We start from the raw sequence: 19,485 nt of genomic DNA, 5'->3' as shown, positions 1-19,485 counted from the left end.
ATAAAACCATTCAGGACATAGGCGTAGGCAAGGACTTCATGGCCAAAACGCCAAAAGCAATGGCAACAAAAGCCAAAATAGACAAATGGGACCTAATCAAACTCCACAGCTTCTGCACGGCAAAAGAAACAGTCAGTAGAGTGAATCGGCAACCAACAGAATGGGAGAAAATTTTTGCAGTCTACCCATCTGACAAAGGGCTGATATCCAGAATTTACAAAGAACTAAAACAGATCTACAAGAAAAAAACAAACAAGCCCATTCAAAAATGGGTGAAGGATATGAACAGACATTTTACAAAAGAAGACATACAGGAGGCCAACAAACATATGAAAAAATGCTCATCATCACTGGTCATTAGAGAAATGCAAATCAAAACCACATTGAGATACCATCTCACACCAGTTAGAATGGCGATCATTAAAAAATCTGGAGACAACAGATGCTGGAGAGGATGTGGAGAAATAGGAACACTTTTACACTGTTGGTGGGAGTGTAAATTAATTCAACCATTGTGGAAGACAGTGTGATGATTCCTCAATGACCTAAAAATAGAAATCCCATTTGACCCAGCAATCCCATTACTGGGTATATATCCAAAGGATTATAAATCATTCTACTATAAGGACACATGCACACAAATGTTCATTGCAGCACTGTTTACAATAGCAAAGACCTGGAACCAACCCAAATGCCCATCGATGATAGACTGGATAGGGAAAATGTGGTATATATACACCATGGAATATTACGCAGCCATCAAAAACGATGAGTTCACGTCCTTTGTAGGGACATGGATGAACCTGGAAACCATCATTCTCAGCAAACTGACACAAGAACAGAAAATCAAACACTGCATGTTCTCACTCATAGGCGGGTGTTGAACAATGAGAACACATGGACACAGGGAGGGGAGCACTACCCACTGGGGTCCTTTGGGGGGAAATGGGGAAGGGACGGGGGGTGGGGAGGTGGGAAGAGATAGCATGGGGAGAAATGACAGATACAGGTGAGGGGAAGGAAGGCAGCAAACCACACTGCCATGTGTGTACCTATGCAACAATCTTGCATGTTCTTCACATGTACCCCCAAACCTAAAATGCAATTTAAAAAAATGCTTTAAAAAAATAAAGCTGGTAGTCTATATTTTAAAATTAAACAGCATTCAAAATATTTGTAAAAAGAGTTGGGGAGGGAGACAGAGGAGCACTAAATTGAACAACTATACACACAAGATCAGGTGAGCAATCACAGTACCTGGTTTTAACATGATATTAAGGAAAGAGACACTAAAGAAGGTAAGAAAGACAGTCTTGAATTGCCTATACCACTCCTTCCCCATTCTGTGGCAGTGGCATGGAGCGAGGATCTGTGCGCTTAGGGAAGAAAGAACACAATAATTGTAGGACTTCGGATTGGAACTCAGTGCTACAGTGTCACAGGAGAAACACACACCAGCTGAGACGACTCAGCTGGTGCCCGTGAAAGGAGCATCTGGACCAACCCTTGCTATAGGTAAAGTGTCCATCCCAGCCGTTGGAAACTAAGTTGAGTTCCAGCAAGCTCTGCCACTGTGGGCTAAGCACTCTGGGGGCCTAAATAAACATGAAAGACAGTCCAGGCCACTAGGACTGAAATTCCTGTGCAAGTCCCACTGCTATGCTGAGCTCAGAGCCAGTAGACCTGGGGTACACATGACCTAGTGAGATACCAGCCGGGGAGGCCAAGGGAGTGCTCACACCACCTCTCCCCCAATCCCAGGAAGCACAGCTCACAGGCCCAGGAGAGACTCTTTCCTTCTGCTTGAGGAGGGAAAGAGTAAAGATGACTTTCTCTTGCACCTTGAATACCAGCTCAGGTACAGTGAAATACAGCACAAGGCAGAGTCTTGAGGCCTCCATTCCAAGCCCCAGCTCCCAGACATTTCTAGACATACCTCTGGCCAGAAGGGAACCTGCTTCCTTGAGGGGGAAGAACCTAGACCAAGCAGGATTTACTTCTTGCTGACTAAAGGGCCCTTGGACTTTAAATAATCAGCAGTGATAGCCAGGCAGAACTTGCCTTGGGTGAAACTCAGAGCAGTGCTGACTTCAGGTGTGACCCAGCATATTTTTAGCTGTGGTAGCTATGGAGAGAGATTCCTTCTGCTTGAGGGAAGGACAGGGAAGAGCAAAGGGGACTTTGTCTTGCAGCTTGGACACCAGCCCAGCCACAGTGCAGTAGAGAACCAAGTGGGCTTCTGGGGACTCTGATTCTAGGCCTTGGCTTCAGATGGCAATTCTGGACCTAAACTAAGCCAGAGGGCAGCCCACTACCCTGCAGAAAGAGATGCAGGCCAGGCAGCATTCACCACAAGTGAACGGGAAGTTAGCCAGGCAGTACTCTCCATGGGCCTGGGGCCGTGGTGGCCATGGGGAGCGACCCCTCTGCTTGAGGAAAGGGGAAGGAATAATGGGAAGGACTTTATCCTGTGGTGTGGGCGCCAGTTCAGCCACAGTAGAATAGAGCAGCAGGTAAATTCCTAAGGTTCCTAACTCCAGCCCTTGGCTCCCCGAGGGCATCTCCAGACCCATCTGGGGCTTGGGGCCTGAGGGGAAGAACAGAAGCCCGGCTGGATTTGCTACTCATTGACTGAAGAGCCCATGGGCATTGAGTGAATATAGGTGATAGCCAGGCAGGGGTCACTGCAGGCTTGGCAAGACCCAGTGCTTTCTTAGCCACATGGGTGTGTGTTTCACCCCTCCCCCAGCTCCAGGCAGCTAAGCACAGAAAGATAAATCCCGTTTGTTTGGGTAAAAGAGAGGAGAACAAGAGTCTCTGCCTGGTAATCCAGGGAATTCTCCTGGATCTTACCTAAGACTACCCAGACAGTATCTCCATAAGTCTGCAGGAGCCACAGTGTTACCATGCTTAGAGTGTTCCCTAATGTAGACATGGCTGCAATGACAAAATATTTAGATTATAATACCCAAGTCCCTTCAATATTTGGAAAGCCTTTCCAAAAAGGATGGGTACAAACAAGACCAGACTATGAAGACTGCAATAAATACCTAACTCTTCAATGCCCAGACTTACAAACATCCACAAGCATCAGGGCCATCCAGGATAACATGATCTCACCAAAAGAACTAAATAAGGTACCAGTGACCAATCCTGGAGAGACAGGGATATGTTTCTTTTCAGATAGAGAATTCAAAATAGTTACATTAAGGACTCTCAACAAAACTCCAGATAACACAAAGAAGGAATTCAGAATCCTCTGGGATAAATTTAACAAAGAGATTAAAAGAAATCAAATTCTAGAGCTGAAAAATGCAATAGATATATCTGAAGAATACATCAGAGTCTCTTAACAGCAGAATTAATCAAGCAGAAGAATTAGCTTCAAGACAGGCTATTTGAAAGTAGTCAGGAAACAAAAGAAGAAAGAATAGAAAAGAATGAAGCATGCCTACAATATCTAGAAAATAGACTCATAGAGGGCAAGTCTAAGAGTTACTGGCCTTAAAGAGGAGGCACAGAGAGAGATCAGAGTAGAAAGTTTATTCAAAGGGATAATAACAGAGGACTTCTCAAACCAAGAGAAATATATCAATATTCAAGTATAAGAAGATTATAGAACACAAAGCAGATTTAATCCAAATAAGACTACAAAACATTTAATAATCAAACTCCCAAGGGTCAAGGATAAATTAAGGATCCCAAAAGCAGCAAAAGAAAATAAATAACATAAAAAGGAGTTCCAGTATGTCTCAGTGGAAACCAGGAGAAGTCTGCTGCCAGTGGAAATGCCAGGAGAGAGTAACATGACATTTAAAGTACTGAAGGAAAAAACATTTTATCCTAGAACAGTATAACCAGGGAAAATATTCTTTAAATATGAATGAGAAATAAAGACTTTCTCAGACAAACAAACTCTGAGGGGTTTCATCAACACCAGACCTGTCCTATAAGAAATGCTAAAAGGAGTTTTTTGATCTGAAAGAAAAGAATGTTAATGAGCAATAAGAAATTATATGTAGGTGGGAAACTCACTGGTAATAGTAAGTCCACAGAAAAACACAGAATGTTATAACACTGTAATTGGGGTGTATTAGTTATTCATATCTTAAGTGAAAAGATGAATATATGAACCAACCAAAAATAATAACTACAACAACTTCTCAAGACATAGACAGTAAAATAAGATATAAGTAGAGAAAACAAAAAGTTAAAAAGCAGGGAGATGAAGATCAGTATTATTTTTGCGTGTTATTTTGTTTATGCAGTTAGTGCCATTATCAGCTTAAAATAATGGGTTATATTATTTTCAAGCCTCATGGTAACATCAAATAAAACACATAGAACAGATACGCAAGACATTAAAACATACCGCCAGAGAAAATCACCTTCACTAAAAGGAAGACAAGAAGGAAGAGTAGACAGCAAAACAATCAAAAAACAAATTTTAAATGGAAGTAGCAAGTCCTTACTTATCAATAATAACATTGAATGTAAATGGGCTAACCTCTCCAATCAAAAGACAGAGTGACTGAATGGATAAAAACACAAGATCTAATAACATGTTGCCTACAAGAAATATACTTTACCTATAAAGATACACATAGACTAAAAATAAAGAATCAGAAAAAATATAACATGCAAATGGAATACAAAAAAATAAAAACAGGAGTAGGTATACTTATTATAAGATAACAGATTTCCGGACAAGAACTATAAAAAGAGAAAAAGAAGGTCATTATATAATGATAAAGGGGTCAATTCAGCAACAGGATATAATAGTTGCATACACACACACACACACACACACACACACACACACACACACACACACAAAACCATGATACACCCAGATATATAAAGCAAATATTGTTAGAGCTAAAGAGAGAGAGAGACCCCAATATAATAATAGCTGGAGATTTCCCAACTTTCAGCATTGGACAGGTCATCCAGACAGGATACCAACCAAGAAATATTGGAACTAATTGGCCCTATAGATCACATGGACCTAATACATGTTTATAGAACATTTCAACCAACAACTGCAGAATACATATTCTTCTCATTAGCACATGGGACATTCTCGAGGATAGACCATATGTTAGGCCAAGTCTTAAAAAATTTTTTTAATTGAAATTATATCAAGTATATTCTCTGACCACAATGGAATAAAACTCAAAATGAGTAACAAGAGAATTTGGAAACTATACAAACACATGGAAATTAAACAATATGCTCCTGAATGGCCAGTGGGACAATGAAGAAATTAAGAAAAAAATTTAAAAATTTCTTGAAACAGGCCGGGCGCAGTGGCTCAAGCCTGTAATCCCAGCACTTTGGGAGGCCGAGGCGGGTGGATCACGAGGTCAAGAGATCGAGACCATCCCAGTCAACATGGTGAAACCCCGTCTCTACTAAAAATACAAAAAATTAGCTGGGCATGGTGGCGTGTGCCTGTAATCCCAGCTACTCAGGAGGCTGAGGCAGGAGAATTGCCTGAACCCAGGAGGCGGAGGTTGCGGTGAGCCGAGATCGCGCCATTGCACTCCAGCCTGGGTAACAAGAGCGAAACTCTGTCTCAAAAAAAAAAAAAAAAAAAAAAAAAATTCTTGAAACAAATGAAAATGGAAACATAACATACCAACATCTATGGGACACAGTGAAAGCAGTACTAAGAAGAAAGATTGTAGTAACAAGCACCCACATCAAAAAAGTAGAAAAACTTCAAATAAATAATGTAACAATACATCTTAATGAATTAGAAAATCAAGAACAAACCAAATCCAAAGTTAGTAGAAAAAAAGAGATAATAAAGATCAATGCAGAAATAAATGAAATTGAAATGAAAAAATAAAAAGATTAACAAAATGAAAAGCTGGTTTTTTGAAAAGTGACAACTCATTAGCCAGGCTGAGAAAATAGAAGAACTCCTAAATAAATAAAATTACAGATGAAAAAGGAGACATTACTGCAGAAATTTAAATGACCATCAGACCCTGCTAATGAAGTTAGAAATAAATTGAAAAACCTAGAAGAAATGAATGAATTCCTAGAAGCATACAACCTCCCAAGATTGAACCACGAAGAAATTTAAAACCTGAATAGACCAATAACAAGTAATAAAATAGAAGCTATAATAAAAAGTCTCCTAGCAAAGAAAAGCCCAGGATCCGTTGATTCACTGATGAATTTTAACAAACATTTAAAGAAGACCAAATACCAATCTGAAAACAGAAAAAGAAAATACTTCCAAAGTTATTTTACAAGGCCAGCATCATCCTGAAACCACAACCAGTCAAAGACACATCATAAAATGAAAACTATAGGCCATTATCCCTGATGAATACTGATCCAAAAATGTTCAAGAAAATTTTTCAACAAAATACTAGCAAACCAAATTCAACAACATGTTGAAATGATCATTCATTATGATCAAGTGGAATTTATTCCAGGGATGCAATGATCATTCAACATGCACAATCAATCAGTGTGATACATCATATCAACAGAATGAAGCATACAAACCATATGATCATTTTAAAAGCATTTGATGAAATTCAACATCCCTTCATAATTTAAGAAACCCTCAAAAAACTGAGTATAGAAAGAACATACCTTAACACTATAAAAAGAAATTGATGAAATTCAAAGAACATACCTCAACACTTAAAAAGCATTTGATGAAATTCAACATCCCTTCATAATGTAAGAAATCCTCAAAAAGCTGAGTATAGAAAGAACATGCCTCAACACAATAAAAAACATACACAACAGACCCACAGCTAGGATCATACTGAATGGGGAAAACGGAAAGCCTTTCCTCTAAGATCTGAAACAAAACAAGGATGCCCACTTTCAACACTGTTAATCAACATAGAACTGGAAGTCCTAGCTAGAGCAATCAGATTAGAAAAAGAAATAAAGGGCATCCAAATTTGAAAGGAAGAAGTTATCCTTGTATGTAGATAATATGCTTTTATATTTGAAGGAAACCTAAAGATTCCACAAGAAAATCATTAGAACTGATAAACAAATTTAGTAAAGGTGCAGGATACCAAATCAAGGTACAAAAATCAGTAGCATTTCTATATGCCAACAGTGAACAAAGTGAAAGAAAAATCAAGAAAGTAATCCCACTTGCAATAGCTACAAACAAAATACCCAGGAATAAACTTCAAGAGATAAAATATCTCTACAATGAAAACCATAAAACATTGGTGCAAGAAATTGAAGAGTCCACAAAAAAACAGAGACATATTCCATGTTCATGGATTAGAAGAATCAGTATTGTTAAAATGTCCATACTACCCAAAGCAATTTGCAGATTCAATGAAATCTCTATCAAAGTACCAATCACATTCTTCATAGAAATAGAAAAAAAAAAAAGAAGAATCCTAAAATTTACATGGGACCACAAAAGACACAAAATAGCCAAAGCTATTCTAAGCAAAAAACAAAACTGGAGGAATCACATTATTTGGCTTCAAATTATGCTCCAGAGCTACAGTAACTACAACAGCATGGTACTGGCATAACAACAGACACATGAATCAATGGAACAGAATTGAGAACCTAGAAATAAATCTGTCCATCTACAGTGAACTTATTTTCAATAAAGCTGCCAAAAAGATATATCAGAGAAAGGACAGTCTCTTTAATAAATGGTGCTGGAAAAACTGGATATCCATATGCAGAAGAATGAAAGTAGACTCCTATGTCTTGCCATATACAAAAATAAAATCAAAATGAATTAGACATTAGGTCAAATAAAATAAATCAGGCACAGAAAGACAAACTTTGCATGTTCTCACTTAAACACTTGAACTCATGGAGCTAGAGAGTAGATGGTTAATGAGTAAAAAAATATAGTTAGATAGAATAAGATATAGTATCTGATAGCATAATAGGGTGACTATGGTCAATAATTTATTGTCTATTTTAAAATAAAGAGTATAACTGGATTGTTTGTAATATGAAGAAAGGATAAATATTTGAAGTGATAGATATCCCATTTACCCTGATGTGATTATTATGCATTGTATGCCTGTATCAAAATGTCATATACTCCATATATATGTATACATCTACTATGTACACACAAAAATTGAAACAAGTGAAAGTTGGGTTGGTTCTTCATTTGTAAAATGTGGATAACACCTCAAAGAGTGGTTCAGAAAACTGAATGAGATACTCCATGTAAAGTGCTCTGTTATCAAAAGCACATGACTGTTAGTTATAATTAGCTTGGATACTGGCATTTATATTATATTAATTCTTCTTCTAGAATTATCCTCCACCAGGGAACCCTATTTTAAGATACATCTGAGTGAACACATACATTTAGATCTTATCTCTTGAAGAACCTGCCCTTGTTTCTAAATCAGAGCTGCCTCCCCAGTCACAACTTCTAAATGCACTAAACAGAGTCTCCCAAGCCAGCTATGCTGATGTGGAGCCCATTTGAGACATTAAAGCTGAGCTGGGTCTGGGCTTCCTAGAGATGGACATGAGATGCAGAGTCCAGAGCTCTGAAGGCTACAACAGCCTCAGAATACCAAGTATCTCCCAGAGAGAAAGAACTTACATCTCGTACTGGCTCTGCAAGCCACAGATGGCTCGGTGTTTGCTGTAGAAGCGGTTTTCCAGGTCGATCTTGGTCTCACCAATAAGGTCATCTGTCCCAATCATGTCGTGATCATAAATCAGGATGGAGAGCAGGGACTCTTTCGGGAATGTGGCTTGGATTTCAAATGACCTGTGGTTCAAGCAGAGACTTCAAGAGTCAGTAACATTTGGTGACACTTGGAACTGTTCCCAGCTTCACTTTTAGCTAGCCCACTGTTCATGTGAACTCACCAAACACACAGCAACTCAGTTAATACTTAGCAGATATTTGTTTGGTTTAATTTCTCATTGCAGTACAATCAATTTTCAATGCTGTTATCAATTTCAAATAGCCAGTAATCTCCCCTTTCATGGGCCACACCTTGCAGTCTTCAACTAGGGTGACAGCACGACGGAGAGGAAAACTTTGGATTTTGGTTTCAAAGAGGACTGATTTTTAATTTTGGTTTTGAATCTGCAACTTCCTGATTGTCTTTGAGAAAGTTATTTAATACCTCTCAGCCTCCCTATTGTAAATGAGTACATATGTCTTCTTTATAATTTAGCATGGTGTTTACATGCAATATTGTTTCTATAAAACACGTTTTACTTTCACGCATTCAACTGATGCTCAATCCATTGCCATTCCCCTTCCCCTCCGTTGTTGCCTTATCAATAAATACTAGCTACATTTATTTTAAATGAAAACCTCATCAAGGATGAAAAATTATAAAGATACAGAATTGGAGGACAGAAGTGCTAGCTCTACAAGACTACGAGCCCCTTGAGAACAGGGACCTATTTTTGTTTTTTTGGTCTCTGCATTGCTGGAGCCTGAGCTTGACCTGCAGAAAGTACACACAAAATAAATCTTACCTGTGAACTGTAAGAGATCTCAGACATCACCATATCCAATCCCTTCATTTTACAGATAAGGAAATTGAAATCTAGAGAACACAAGCAACTTTCCTAGGATCATCAATCAGGCCAATCTGAGATATGTGCCAGGTTGCTAACTCCTAGCTAGGTGCTCCTTCCATGAAACCACACCAACGCCAGGTGTCTCAAGGAGCATTAATGCTGTTGGATTTCTGGTGATGATTAATTATCCATGCTACTGATTTCCTACGTTGGGACAGGTACTTGAAAATTAAATGTGAAGTAAAATTCTGCATTATAGGAAAATGCCTTCCTGAAAACAAAATCAAGGACACAGCAATGTTCTCCAGCTGTCTAGACTGTCTGCTCTGGTACAAGATGGGCTAGGCTGGGAGTGATGGACAAAGAGGAGGGGAGGAGGGAGAATGCGAGCTCATTATTTCCCTGCGTGTCCACGGGGTTGTCTGGGCTGCTGCCCTCATGGTCAGATCCACTTAGCCCTGGCACTCGTTCTCCAGTGAAGCAGGCACAGCAACTGCAGCAAGCCCAAGCCAATTAACCCTCCTCAGAGAGAAAAAAGCAGAGACGCTGGACAGCTCCAGCGATTGTAACTGACAGAAGTGGCTCTAGCAGGCCAGGGATATGGTGTGGAAAAGAAATCCATATGTCTTCTCTCTGAGGGCATAGCATTGCCTGCCTGAGCTCCAAGACTTACATTTTAAAGTGTAATTGATATTCTGGAGGTGCATTATAAGGAAGCCCCCAGCCGTCTGCCCCTGAGCCATCACCATTGCTGTCACTGGAAGGACTTATTAAGGGCTTAACTGCTGCTGGCAACCATGACAGAAGACTTAATCGCCCTGGTCCATCTCCCCAAGCTGTGGGCCCACAGATTGATTTTACCTGAATTTTAGCTGAAGCTGTTAGTAAAAGTCACCAAAACAGCCCACTATGGTTGAACTTCCAGTCACCCAGGGAAAAACTAGCCTTATACCAACTTGTGTGTCAATGAGGCGGTTTGGGAAAATAGAATGCATCATGAAATGGGCAAAAACTGAGACTTGGTGAAAGCATGAAGAGCCTCTGAGCTTCAGAGCAAAGATGTTCCATTGCTCATTTGGTCATTCATTCATTCATTCATTCAGCATTTACTGCGTATCTACCACGTGCCAGATACTGTGGTTTTTATAAGATATGTACAACAATTTTTTTCCAGTGGAAAAGGCAGTTAAGAATATGGCTAACTAAGGTGGCAGGAGCTCCAACAGAGTTATGGGCAGGGTGTTACTAATACACCTGTCTGGGGAGGGATGACAATGGAAGGTTTTACAGCAGGCGTCCCCAAACTTTTTACACAGGGGGCCAGTTCACTGTCCCTCAGACCGTTGGAGGGCCACCACATACTGTGCTCCTCTCACTCACCACCAATGAAAGAGATGCCCCTTCCTGAAGTGTGGTGGGGGGCCTGATAAATGGCCTCAGGGGGCCGCAGTTTGGGGACGCCTCTTTTACAGAGATTACTCTTCAGCTGAGCCTTGAGTGCAGATGGGAGTTCTCCCTGCTCCAGATCTTCAGAACTTCTCATCTTAGCCAATTTCCCAACCAGGTAAAGTTCCCTGATTACACAGACTCAAAGGCCCCTGCACCTTTCCCTTAGAGCAGGCATCCCCAAATTTTTTACACAAGGGGCCAGTTCACTGTCCCTCAGACTGTTGGAGGGCCGCCACATACTGTGCTCCTCTCACTGACCACCAATGAAAGAGGTGCCCCTTCCTGAAGTGCGGTGGGGGGCCAGATAAATGGAGGGCCCCACCGCACTTCAGGGGGCCGCATGCGGCCAGCGGGCCATAGTTTGGGGACGCCTGCCTTAGAGCATTCATCAGACAGGCACTTGTGTATCTGCCTGATTTTTTGTAATGCCTGGTTCCTCCATAAGGAAATAGGTTCCATGGAAACAGGGTCATGTACCCTTTATACCTTTCTAGTAGTTGGCACATCATCTATCACCAAAATGACCACCTGATTGGAAAGAGAGAAACACTTGCAATCTACTCACAGAGTGATGGTCAGTGTCATGTATCTACTTGACTATAGTCTCCAGTTATTTGATCAAACGCTAATCCAGGTGTTGCTATGGTGGCATTTTGTAGATATAATTAAAGATGTAATTAACATCCACAATTAGTTGACTTTAGGTGAAGAAGGTTCTCCTTGATAATCTAAGTAGGCCTCATCTAAACAGTTGAAAACTCTTAAAGGCAAAGACAATAATCTCATAATAAAGATCAAAAGCAGTATATATTACTATGGGTCAAATTGTGTCTCCACCAAAAGATAAGTTGAAGCTCCAGCCCCAGCGCCTCAGAATCTGACCTTATTTGGAAGTGGAGGCTTAATAGAGGCATTCAAGCTAAAATGGGGTCATTGGGATGGGCCCCAGTGCAATATGACTGGTGTCCTTGTAAAGAGGAAAACTTGACACAGATGCAGATATGCACAGGAGGAAGATGATGTGGAGAGATGCAGGGAGCAGGCCATGTGGAGATGAAGGCTGATACTGGAGCAATGCTTCTACCAGCCAGGGAGCACCAGGGATTGCCAGCAGATCACCAGCACTCGAGAGGGAGGCAGGGAACAGAGGCTCCTTCACAGCCCACAGAAGGAAGCAACCCAGACACCACCACACTTTCAGTATCCAGAACTGTGAGAGAATGCATTTCTGTTGTTTCAGTCACCCAGTTTATGACACTTTGTTAAGGAAGCCCTGGGAAATTCTCTCTTTCCTCTGCTAGGTCCCTTCCCATGGTAGAACCCTGACTGGTAACAGTTCCTGCCACATCACGTCCTCCCTATACTCCAGACTTCGCATGGTGAAGAACACCCATCCCTTCCCACCCCCTCCACACTCCCAAGATGGTCTGATGCCTTCCCAGTGTCTTCACAGGACTTAACAGCAGCCTATTGTAATCATGCATTTATTTGATGTTCTCTGTATTCATGGGCACCTTGAAGGTATAGACTGTGGCTTGGTCCCCATTGTGTCCCAACACTCAGCAGTGTGCCTGACACATGGTGGATTCCCAGTGATTGGGAGGAATGAAGGAAGTTCTGCAGGTGGACAATAAAAGAAAAGGCACGTCATGGTGAGGGCACAGCAAGGACAAGCGCCTGTAGATGTGAATGAGGAAGAAGAGAGAGAGAGCTGTTTTATTAACCCACTGATCAGTTCCTTATGGTCTCATCATTTTGCTTTATGGTTAATTATCAAGGTAGTGGAGACAATGGGAAACATTCTGGGAAACCATAAGAGCCATAAGGAAGAAAGTGTCAAAGCCTATAGACATGCACCACAAGTCGATGTGGAGATAGGGCCCCATTAAATCCCATGGACAATTGACTGGCATTTTGTCCATTTACCCATCCAGTCACCCACCCATCCATCCATCTGTTCATTCCACAGATACATACTGAGCATCTGCTGTGTACCAGGCCCTGTTCTAGGTGCTGGGGATGTGGCATTAACCAGACTAGACTAAGTCCCTGCTCAAATACTTCTTACATTCTAGTGGGGAGATGGGAGATGGCCAATAAATCCATAAACATCTAATCCATGTCAGAGGCTATGAAGAAAAGTAAAGCAATTCAAGATACCAGGGCACCAGCAGTTGGAGGCTGTGACACCCTCACAGGGATACTGGGGCACTGAAGTCATGAGGGATTCCCCAGACCCCAGGTCAGGCACGAGAATCCTCTGCTCTTCCTGCTGGAACACTGTGGGATTGTGCTGGCAACTTTTGTTCCTGAGTAAAAATTAAATACATCTCTTGGATGAGGTGCTGCAATGCCAGAGTCAGGAGAGAACTTTTTTTTCATCATCCTCTTCTCTTGTTTGCCATGGCCATACAACATGGGTAGTAAAACAAGTCTAGTTCATGGCACTGTGGTGAAAGTAGCTAATAAAAAGTGCCTGCCAAGTGCTTGTCACACTGAAGCACTAAATGGCAGTTACATAAATGGCAGATGACAATAAAGGTCATCTCTGGATGAGGGAGGCAAGGGTAAGTTTCCCCAGCACTGTCGTTCTCATTAATCTGGACAGGCAAGATCATTTATAGCCCTCATTTTCTCAGGAGCAATAAAATGTAAGAGGCTAGTGCTGTTCAAATGTCAGAGGCTCCAAAGTGATCAAGGATGTGTAAATGAATTTAAATGGGGCCAACGGAGATTCTATTCCACGCTCCTGCTTACTCAAGAAAAAAGAAATTAAACACACTAAACATGTATCCATTGCTACAATTACCAAGGTGGAGAGGAAGGGAGCTGATGCTTTTTGTGTCAATTGTGTGCTGGCATAGGCAATGTGACATGTAGGTGCTTTACACATTTAATCTTCTAAGGGAATCTGAGAGTCAGGTGTCACTGTTGCTGCTTTACAGGTCAGGAAAACCAGGAACAGACAGGTTAAGCCGTCTGCATAAGTTTGTAGAGCTTGTATGTGGCAGAGTGATACCCAGGTCACCTTGGTTCCAGAGACAATGACAGACAGGTGCACAAACTTGAACAGGGAACACCAATGTGTAGCACACCCTATTATAGGATTAATAGCATTGCAGTGTTGCTATGAGCTGCTGAATGCCTAGTCCACTTACACAAATGCAATAGCTTTTAGCAGTTTACAGGAAAACAAAGCACAACTTGAGGACAACTTCAACTTCTTGACCTTAGGGGTCACCTCAAATAAACCACAAAATGTTATGATGGAAAAATCCCTTTAGTAGGAGACAAAAGACCAAACTTGTGTCCTGTTATTCTCCAATTGTGAGTCATCTGAACTTGAATATGTTTTTTAATCTCTCTAGCCCTTTGCTGCCTTGTTTATAAAAAAGAAATCTCTGCTCTGTTCAAAAGCACAAGACTGAATCCAATGACCCTGCAAGATGTCTATTAAATCTAAAATCTAGAAAATGGTCATTAGAGAGCTGTGGGTATGTATTTCTCTACTTAAGTTCACACACACACACACACACACACACACACACACGTGCAAAAGAAAAAGAAATTATAGTAAAGAAAGCTATGAGTATAATGATCAGGTACCACCTAATTCCTCAGGGAACCATGGAAGAATTCAACCCTGCTCCATGAACATAGGTTTGGTTGCTTACTACCAAGAACAAAAGCCAGTGTTTAACTTCCTGCCACCATTTCACCCAGGAACACACACATACATACCCCACCCCCACAGAAACAGAGCAGGAACAAATGCAGAAAGGATAACAAAACACAGCCCAGATGGCCACTGACCTTCCAAATACTGGGTTCAGTTGTTTGGGGATGTATTTATCCCGGTCTTTGATTTCTGTTTTGCCAAGCTTGATCACAATGTAGGGATCTGATTTGCCATCTGGATCAGCTGGGCTAAGATTAAATGCCTGGAAAGGAAAAAGAAAATGTCTTTGGTTCAGTGGCTCTCAATATTGGTTGTACACTGGGATTACCTGGGTACTTTCAAAAATGCTAATAACTGATTTCTGTCTCTAGATAGTCTGATTTAATGGGCCAGGGCTTTGGGCTTTTGAAAAACTCCCTAGATAATTCTAGCGTGCAGCCAAGGTTAAGAACACTGCTTTAGTATCTACATTTTGCTGTTAAAAGAAAAATTATTGGCTCTGCCCAAGCTCACCTTTCTCTGGAGTCATCCCCTCAGTGAAAAGAAGCTCTTGGCACAGAAAAATGAGAAAAATGCTGGACCAGGAGGCAGAAGCCATGAGTTTGAGTTCTAGTTCTACAGTAATGCGCCTCTTAATGATGTCTTGGTCAAGGACTGACCACATGTATAATGGCAGTCCTATAAAATTATAAAGGAGCTGAAAAATTCCTATGATATAGTGACATCATATCTGTTGCAGCGTTGTAGTGCAACACGTTACTCACATGTTTGTGATGATGCTGCTATAAACAAACCTACTGTGCTAACAGTCATGTAAAAATATACAATCATGTGCAGTAAATGATACTTGACATGATAATAAAAAACAATGTTACCGGTATATATATTTACTATACTATATTTTTAAATCATTATTTTAGAGTATACTTTTTCTCTTTATTAAAAAAAAAGTTAACTATAAAAAATCCTCAGGCAGGTCCTTCAGAAGGTATCCAGCAAAAGGTGTTATTACAGGTGATGACAGCTCCATGCATGTTATTGCCCTTGAAGACCTTCCAGTGGGACAAGATGTGGAGGTAGAAGACAGTGATACTGATGATCCTGACCCTGTTTCACCCTAGGCTTGTGTGTGTGTGTGTGTGTGTGTGTGTGTGTCTTAGTTTTTAATAACAAAGTTTAAAAAATAAAACAAAAAATATAAAAAACCTTACTAAGGATATAAAGAACATATTTTTGTATAGCTAAACAATATGTTTGTATTTTAAGCTAAACATTGTTTTGACCAGACTCAAAAGTTAGAAAAACTTAAGTTTATAAAGTTCTAGCAAGCTAAAGTTAACTTATTATTGAATAAGGAAAAATACATTTTATAAATTTAGTGTAGCCTAAGTATACAGTGTTTCTAAACTCCACAGTCGTGGACAGTAACATCCTAGCCTTCACATTCACTCACTACTCACTCAGTGACTCACCCAGGGCAACCTACAGTCCTGCAAGCTCCATTCATGATAAGTGCCCTAGACAGGTGTACAATTTTTTCAAATCTTTTATACTGTGTTTTTACTGTACCTTTTCTATGTTTAGATACGTAAATATCTTTGTGTTACAATTGCCTATAGTAGTTTCTACAGTAATGTGCTATATAGGTTTATAGCCTAGGTGTGCAATAGGCTATTCCATCATGTTGGAGGCCCAACCATCTAGGTTTGTGTAGATACAGTCTTGACACTTGCACAACGCTGAAACAGCCTAACAACACATTTCTCAGAATGTATTCCCATCATTAAGAGACACATTACTGTATTTCTATTTTCTTTTCTTTTCACAGCATCTTGCTCTGTTGCCCAGGGTGGAGTGCAGTGGCACAGTCTTGGCTCACTGCAACATATGCCTCCCAGGCTCAAGTCATCCTCCCACCTCAGCCTCCCAAGTAGCTGGGACTACCAGTGTGAGCCACCATACCCCACTAATATTGTATCAGAGATGGGGTTTCACCATATTGACTGGATTGGTCTCGAACCCCTGAGCTCAAGCATTCTGCCCACCTTGGCCTCCTAAAGTGCTGGGATTACCAGGATGAGCCACCGCATTGGGCCTGACTACATTTCTAAGTAGTGTGTGATATTGGGCAAGTCATGTCTCTCTGAGATCTATCTATAAAATCATGGGGTGGACCTGAAGTCCCTTCCCAGAACTAATGGTTTCTGAATTCATGACCCTATGAGTCTTGCATTTGGCACTGACCGGTTGAATGATGATCTGTTTCTGAGAGTAAAGTCTGATTCCAGACAAGCTAGGACTGAAACTATCAAAAGCAAATACTTTCTAAGGAAAGGCCAGAGTAGGAAGATGGAAGAAATTGTATAAAAAATCTATAAACGTAATCCATCACATAAACAGAACCAAAGACAAAACCCACAATTATCTCAGTAGATGCAGAGAAGGCCTTCAACACAATTCAACAGCCCTTTATGCTAAAAACTCTCAATAAACTAGGTATCAATGAAACGTAGCTCAAGATAATTAGAGCTATTTATGACAAACCTACAGCCAATATCATACTGAATGAGCCAAAACTGGAAGCATGCCCTTTGAAATATGGCACAAGACAAGGATGCTTTCTCTCACCACTCCTATTCAACATTGTATTGGAAGTTCTGGCCAGGGCAATCAGGCAAGAAAAATAAATAAAGGATATTCAATTAGGAAAAGAGGAAGTCAAATTGTCTCGGTTTGCTGACAACATGATTGTATATTTGGAAGACCCCATCGTCTCAGCCCAAAATCTCCGTAAGCTGATAAGCAACTTCAGCAAATTCTCAGGATACAAAATCAATGTGCAAAAATTACAGGCATTCATATTTACCAATAATAGACAAACAGAAAGCCAAATCATGAGTGAACTCCCATTCACAATTACTACAAAGAGAACAAAATACCTAGGAATACAACTAACAAGGGATGTGAAGTACCTCCTCAAGGAGAACTACAAACCACTGCTCCAGGAAATAAGAGGACACAAACAGATGGAAAATCATTTCATGCTCATGGTTAGGAAGAATCAATATTGTAAAAATGGCCATACTGCCAAAGTAATTTATAGATTCAATGCTATTCCCATCAAGCTACCACTGACTTTCTTCACAGAACTGGAACCAAACTTCATATGGAACCAAAAAAGAACCCACCTAGCCAAGACAATCCTAAGCAAAAAAAAAAAAAAAAAAAAAAAAAAAAAAAAATGCTGGAGGCATTTTACTACCTGGCTTCAAACTATACTACAAGGCTGCAGTAATCATAACAGCATGGTACTGGTACCAAAACAGAGATATAGACCAATGGAACAGAACAGAGGCCTCAGAATGCAACAGATCTACAACCATCTGATCTTTGACAAACCTGACAAGAACAGGCAATGGGGAAAGGATTCCCTATTTAATAAATGGTGTTGTGTGGGGAACATTCCCGTGTGAGACCCCCAAAAGGCATGAGTCTCACTATACGGTGAGTTTGATCCCAAACACAGCTTCCTACTGGAGGCAGTCGAGTGGGGGGGGGCGGGGAAGGAACTTAAAGATGGATGATCAGTTTCTAATATCAACCACAATATCGTTTGGGCCTAAAACTACGCGGTGCTGCTAGACCGAGTGACCCCCTGCCAGCAACTGGTTCCTGCTTTTAACTTTTTTATGACTCTTTCTTTAAGAATAAGCTTTAACCTTTTCTTTACTTACCTGACTGCCTTGTACCCTAGATAATGGTTTAACTGTTGGGATATTTGCAAAGCAAATGCCACCATAAGGGATGGCTTTGATTCCTGACTCAGAGACTCCTGAATGGGGAAGTTGAGATAAGTTGAGTCAGGAGCAGACAAAGGAGAATCCCATTAAAAGATATTCTGATGAGGAAAACCAGAAATACCTGCAGCCAGGAGGAATAATGTCTGGATGTAAACAAGCTTTGTGATCACAGGAAATTCTGTTACCTTTTACAACCACTGATTGCATATCTGGTTTCTCTATCATATAGGCCATGTAAGGTATAGATTTGCATTTCCTCTTGCAATGACATAAACCAGAGCAAAGAAAGTGTATTTATTCCTGGCCTTTGAAAAATAAAATTTGCTGTTTAGGCATGGCCTATCCAGCCCTCCAGATCCCCGCTCTCTGTCTCTTTTATTTCTCCAAGTGCACGCTCTCTTCTAGGTATTGGGACCCTCTTGCAGGTCGAGAGACCCCTGGCAGACGTGCCTACCCATCTCGGACGGTCCCTGACAGTGTTGGGAAAACTGGCTAGCCACATGCAGAAAGCTGAAACTGGACTCCTTCCTTATGCATTATACAAAAATTAACCCCAGGTGGATTAAAGATTTAAACATAAGACCTAACACCGTAAAAACCCTAGAAGAAAACTAGGCAATACCATTCAGGACATAGGCATGGGCAAGGACTTCATGACTAAAACACCAAAAGCAATGGTAACAAAAACCAAAATAGATAAATGGGATCTAATTAAACTTAAGAAATCTTGCACAGCAAAAGAAGCTATCATTAGAGTGAACTGGCAACCAACAGAATGGGAAAAAAAAATTACAATCTGCCCATCTGACAAAGGGCTAATATCCAGAATCTACAAAGAACTCAAATTTATGAGAAAAAAACAACCCCATCAAAAAGTGGGTGAAGGATATGAACAGACACTTTTAAAAAGAGGACATTTATGCAGCCAACAAACATATGAAAAAAAGCTCAGCATCACTGGTCATTAGAGAAATGCAAATCAAAACCACATTGAGATACCACCTTATGCCAGTTAGAATGGCAATCCTTAAA

At 40.6% G+C, this 19,485-nt stretch overlaps 1 protein-coding gene across 4 annotated transcripts in view; it reads right to left on the bottom strand.

Annotated features, from left to right (window-relative positions):
- Nucleotides 1-19,485, bottom strand: part of FER1L6 (fer-1 like family member 6) — a 216,575-nt gene that overhangs the window by 31,940 nt on the left and 165,150 nt on the right. For all 4 annotated transcript variants that reach the window (XM_074387107.1, XM_074387108.1, XM_074387109.1 and 1 more), the window contains 2 exons: nucleotides 14,788-14,915; nucleotides 8,585-8,755 (listed from right to left, as the gene is read on the bottom strand). In XM_074387107.1, coding sequence (XP_074243208.1) covers nucleotides 8,585-8,755; nucleotides 14,788-14,915 — 299 coding nt within the window. The remainder of the gene's footprint in view (nucleotides 1-8,584; nucleotides 8,756-14,787; nucleotides 14,916-19,485) is intronic.

This window comes from Saimiri boliviensis, chromosome 15 (genome assembly GCF_048565385.1).
Source record: "Saimiri boliviensis isolate mSaiBol1 chromosome 15, mSaiBol1.pri, whole genome shotgun sequence".
NCBI classification, from domain to species: Eukaryota; Metazoa; Chordata; class Mammalia; order Primates; family Cebidae; genus Saimiri; species Saimiri boliviensis.
This window is presented reverse-complemented; position numbering and strand designations above follow the sequence as displayed.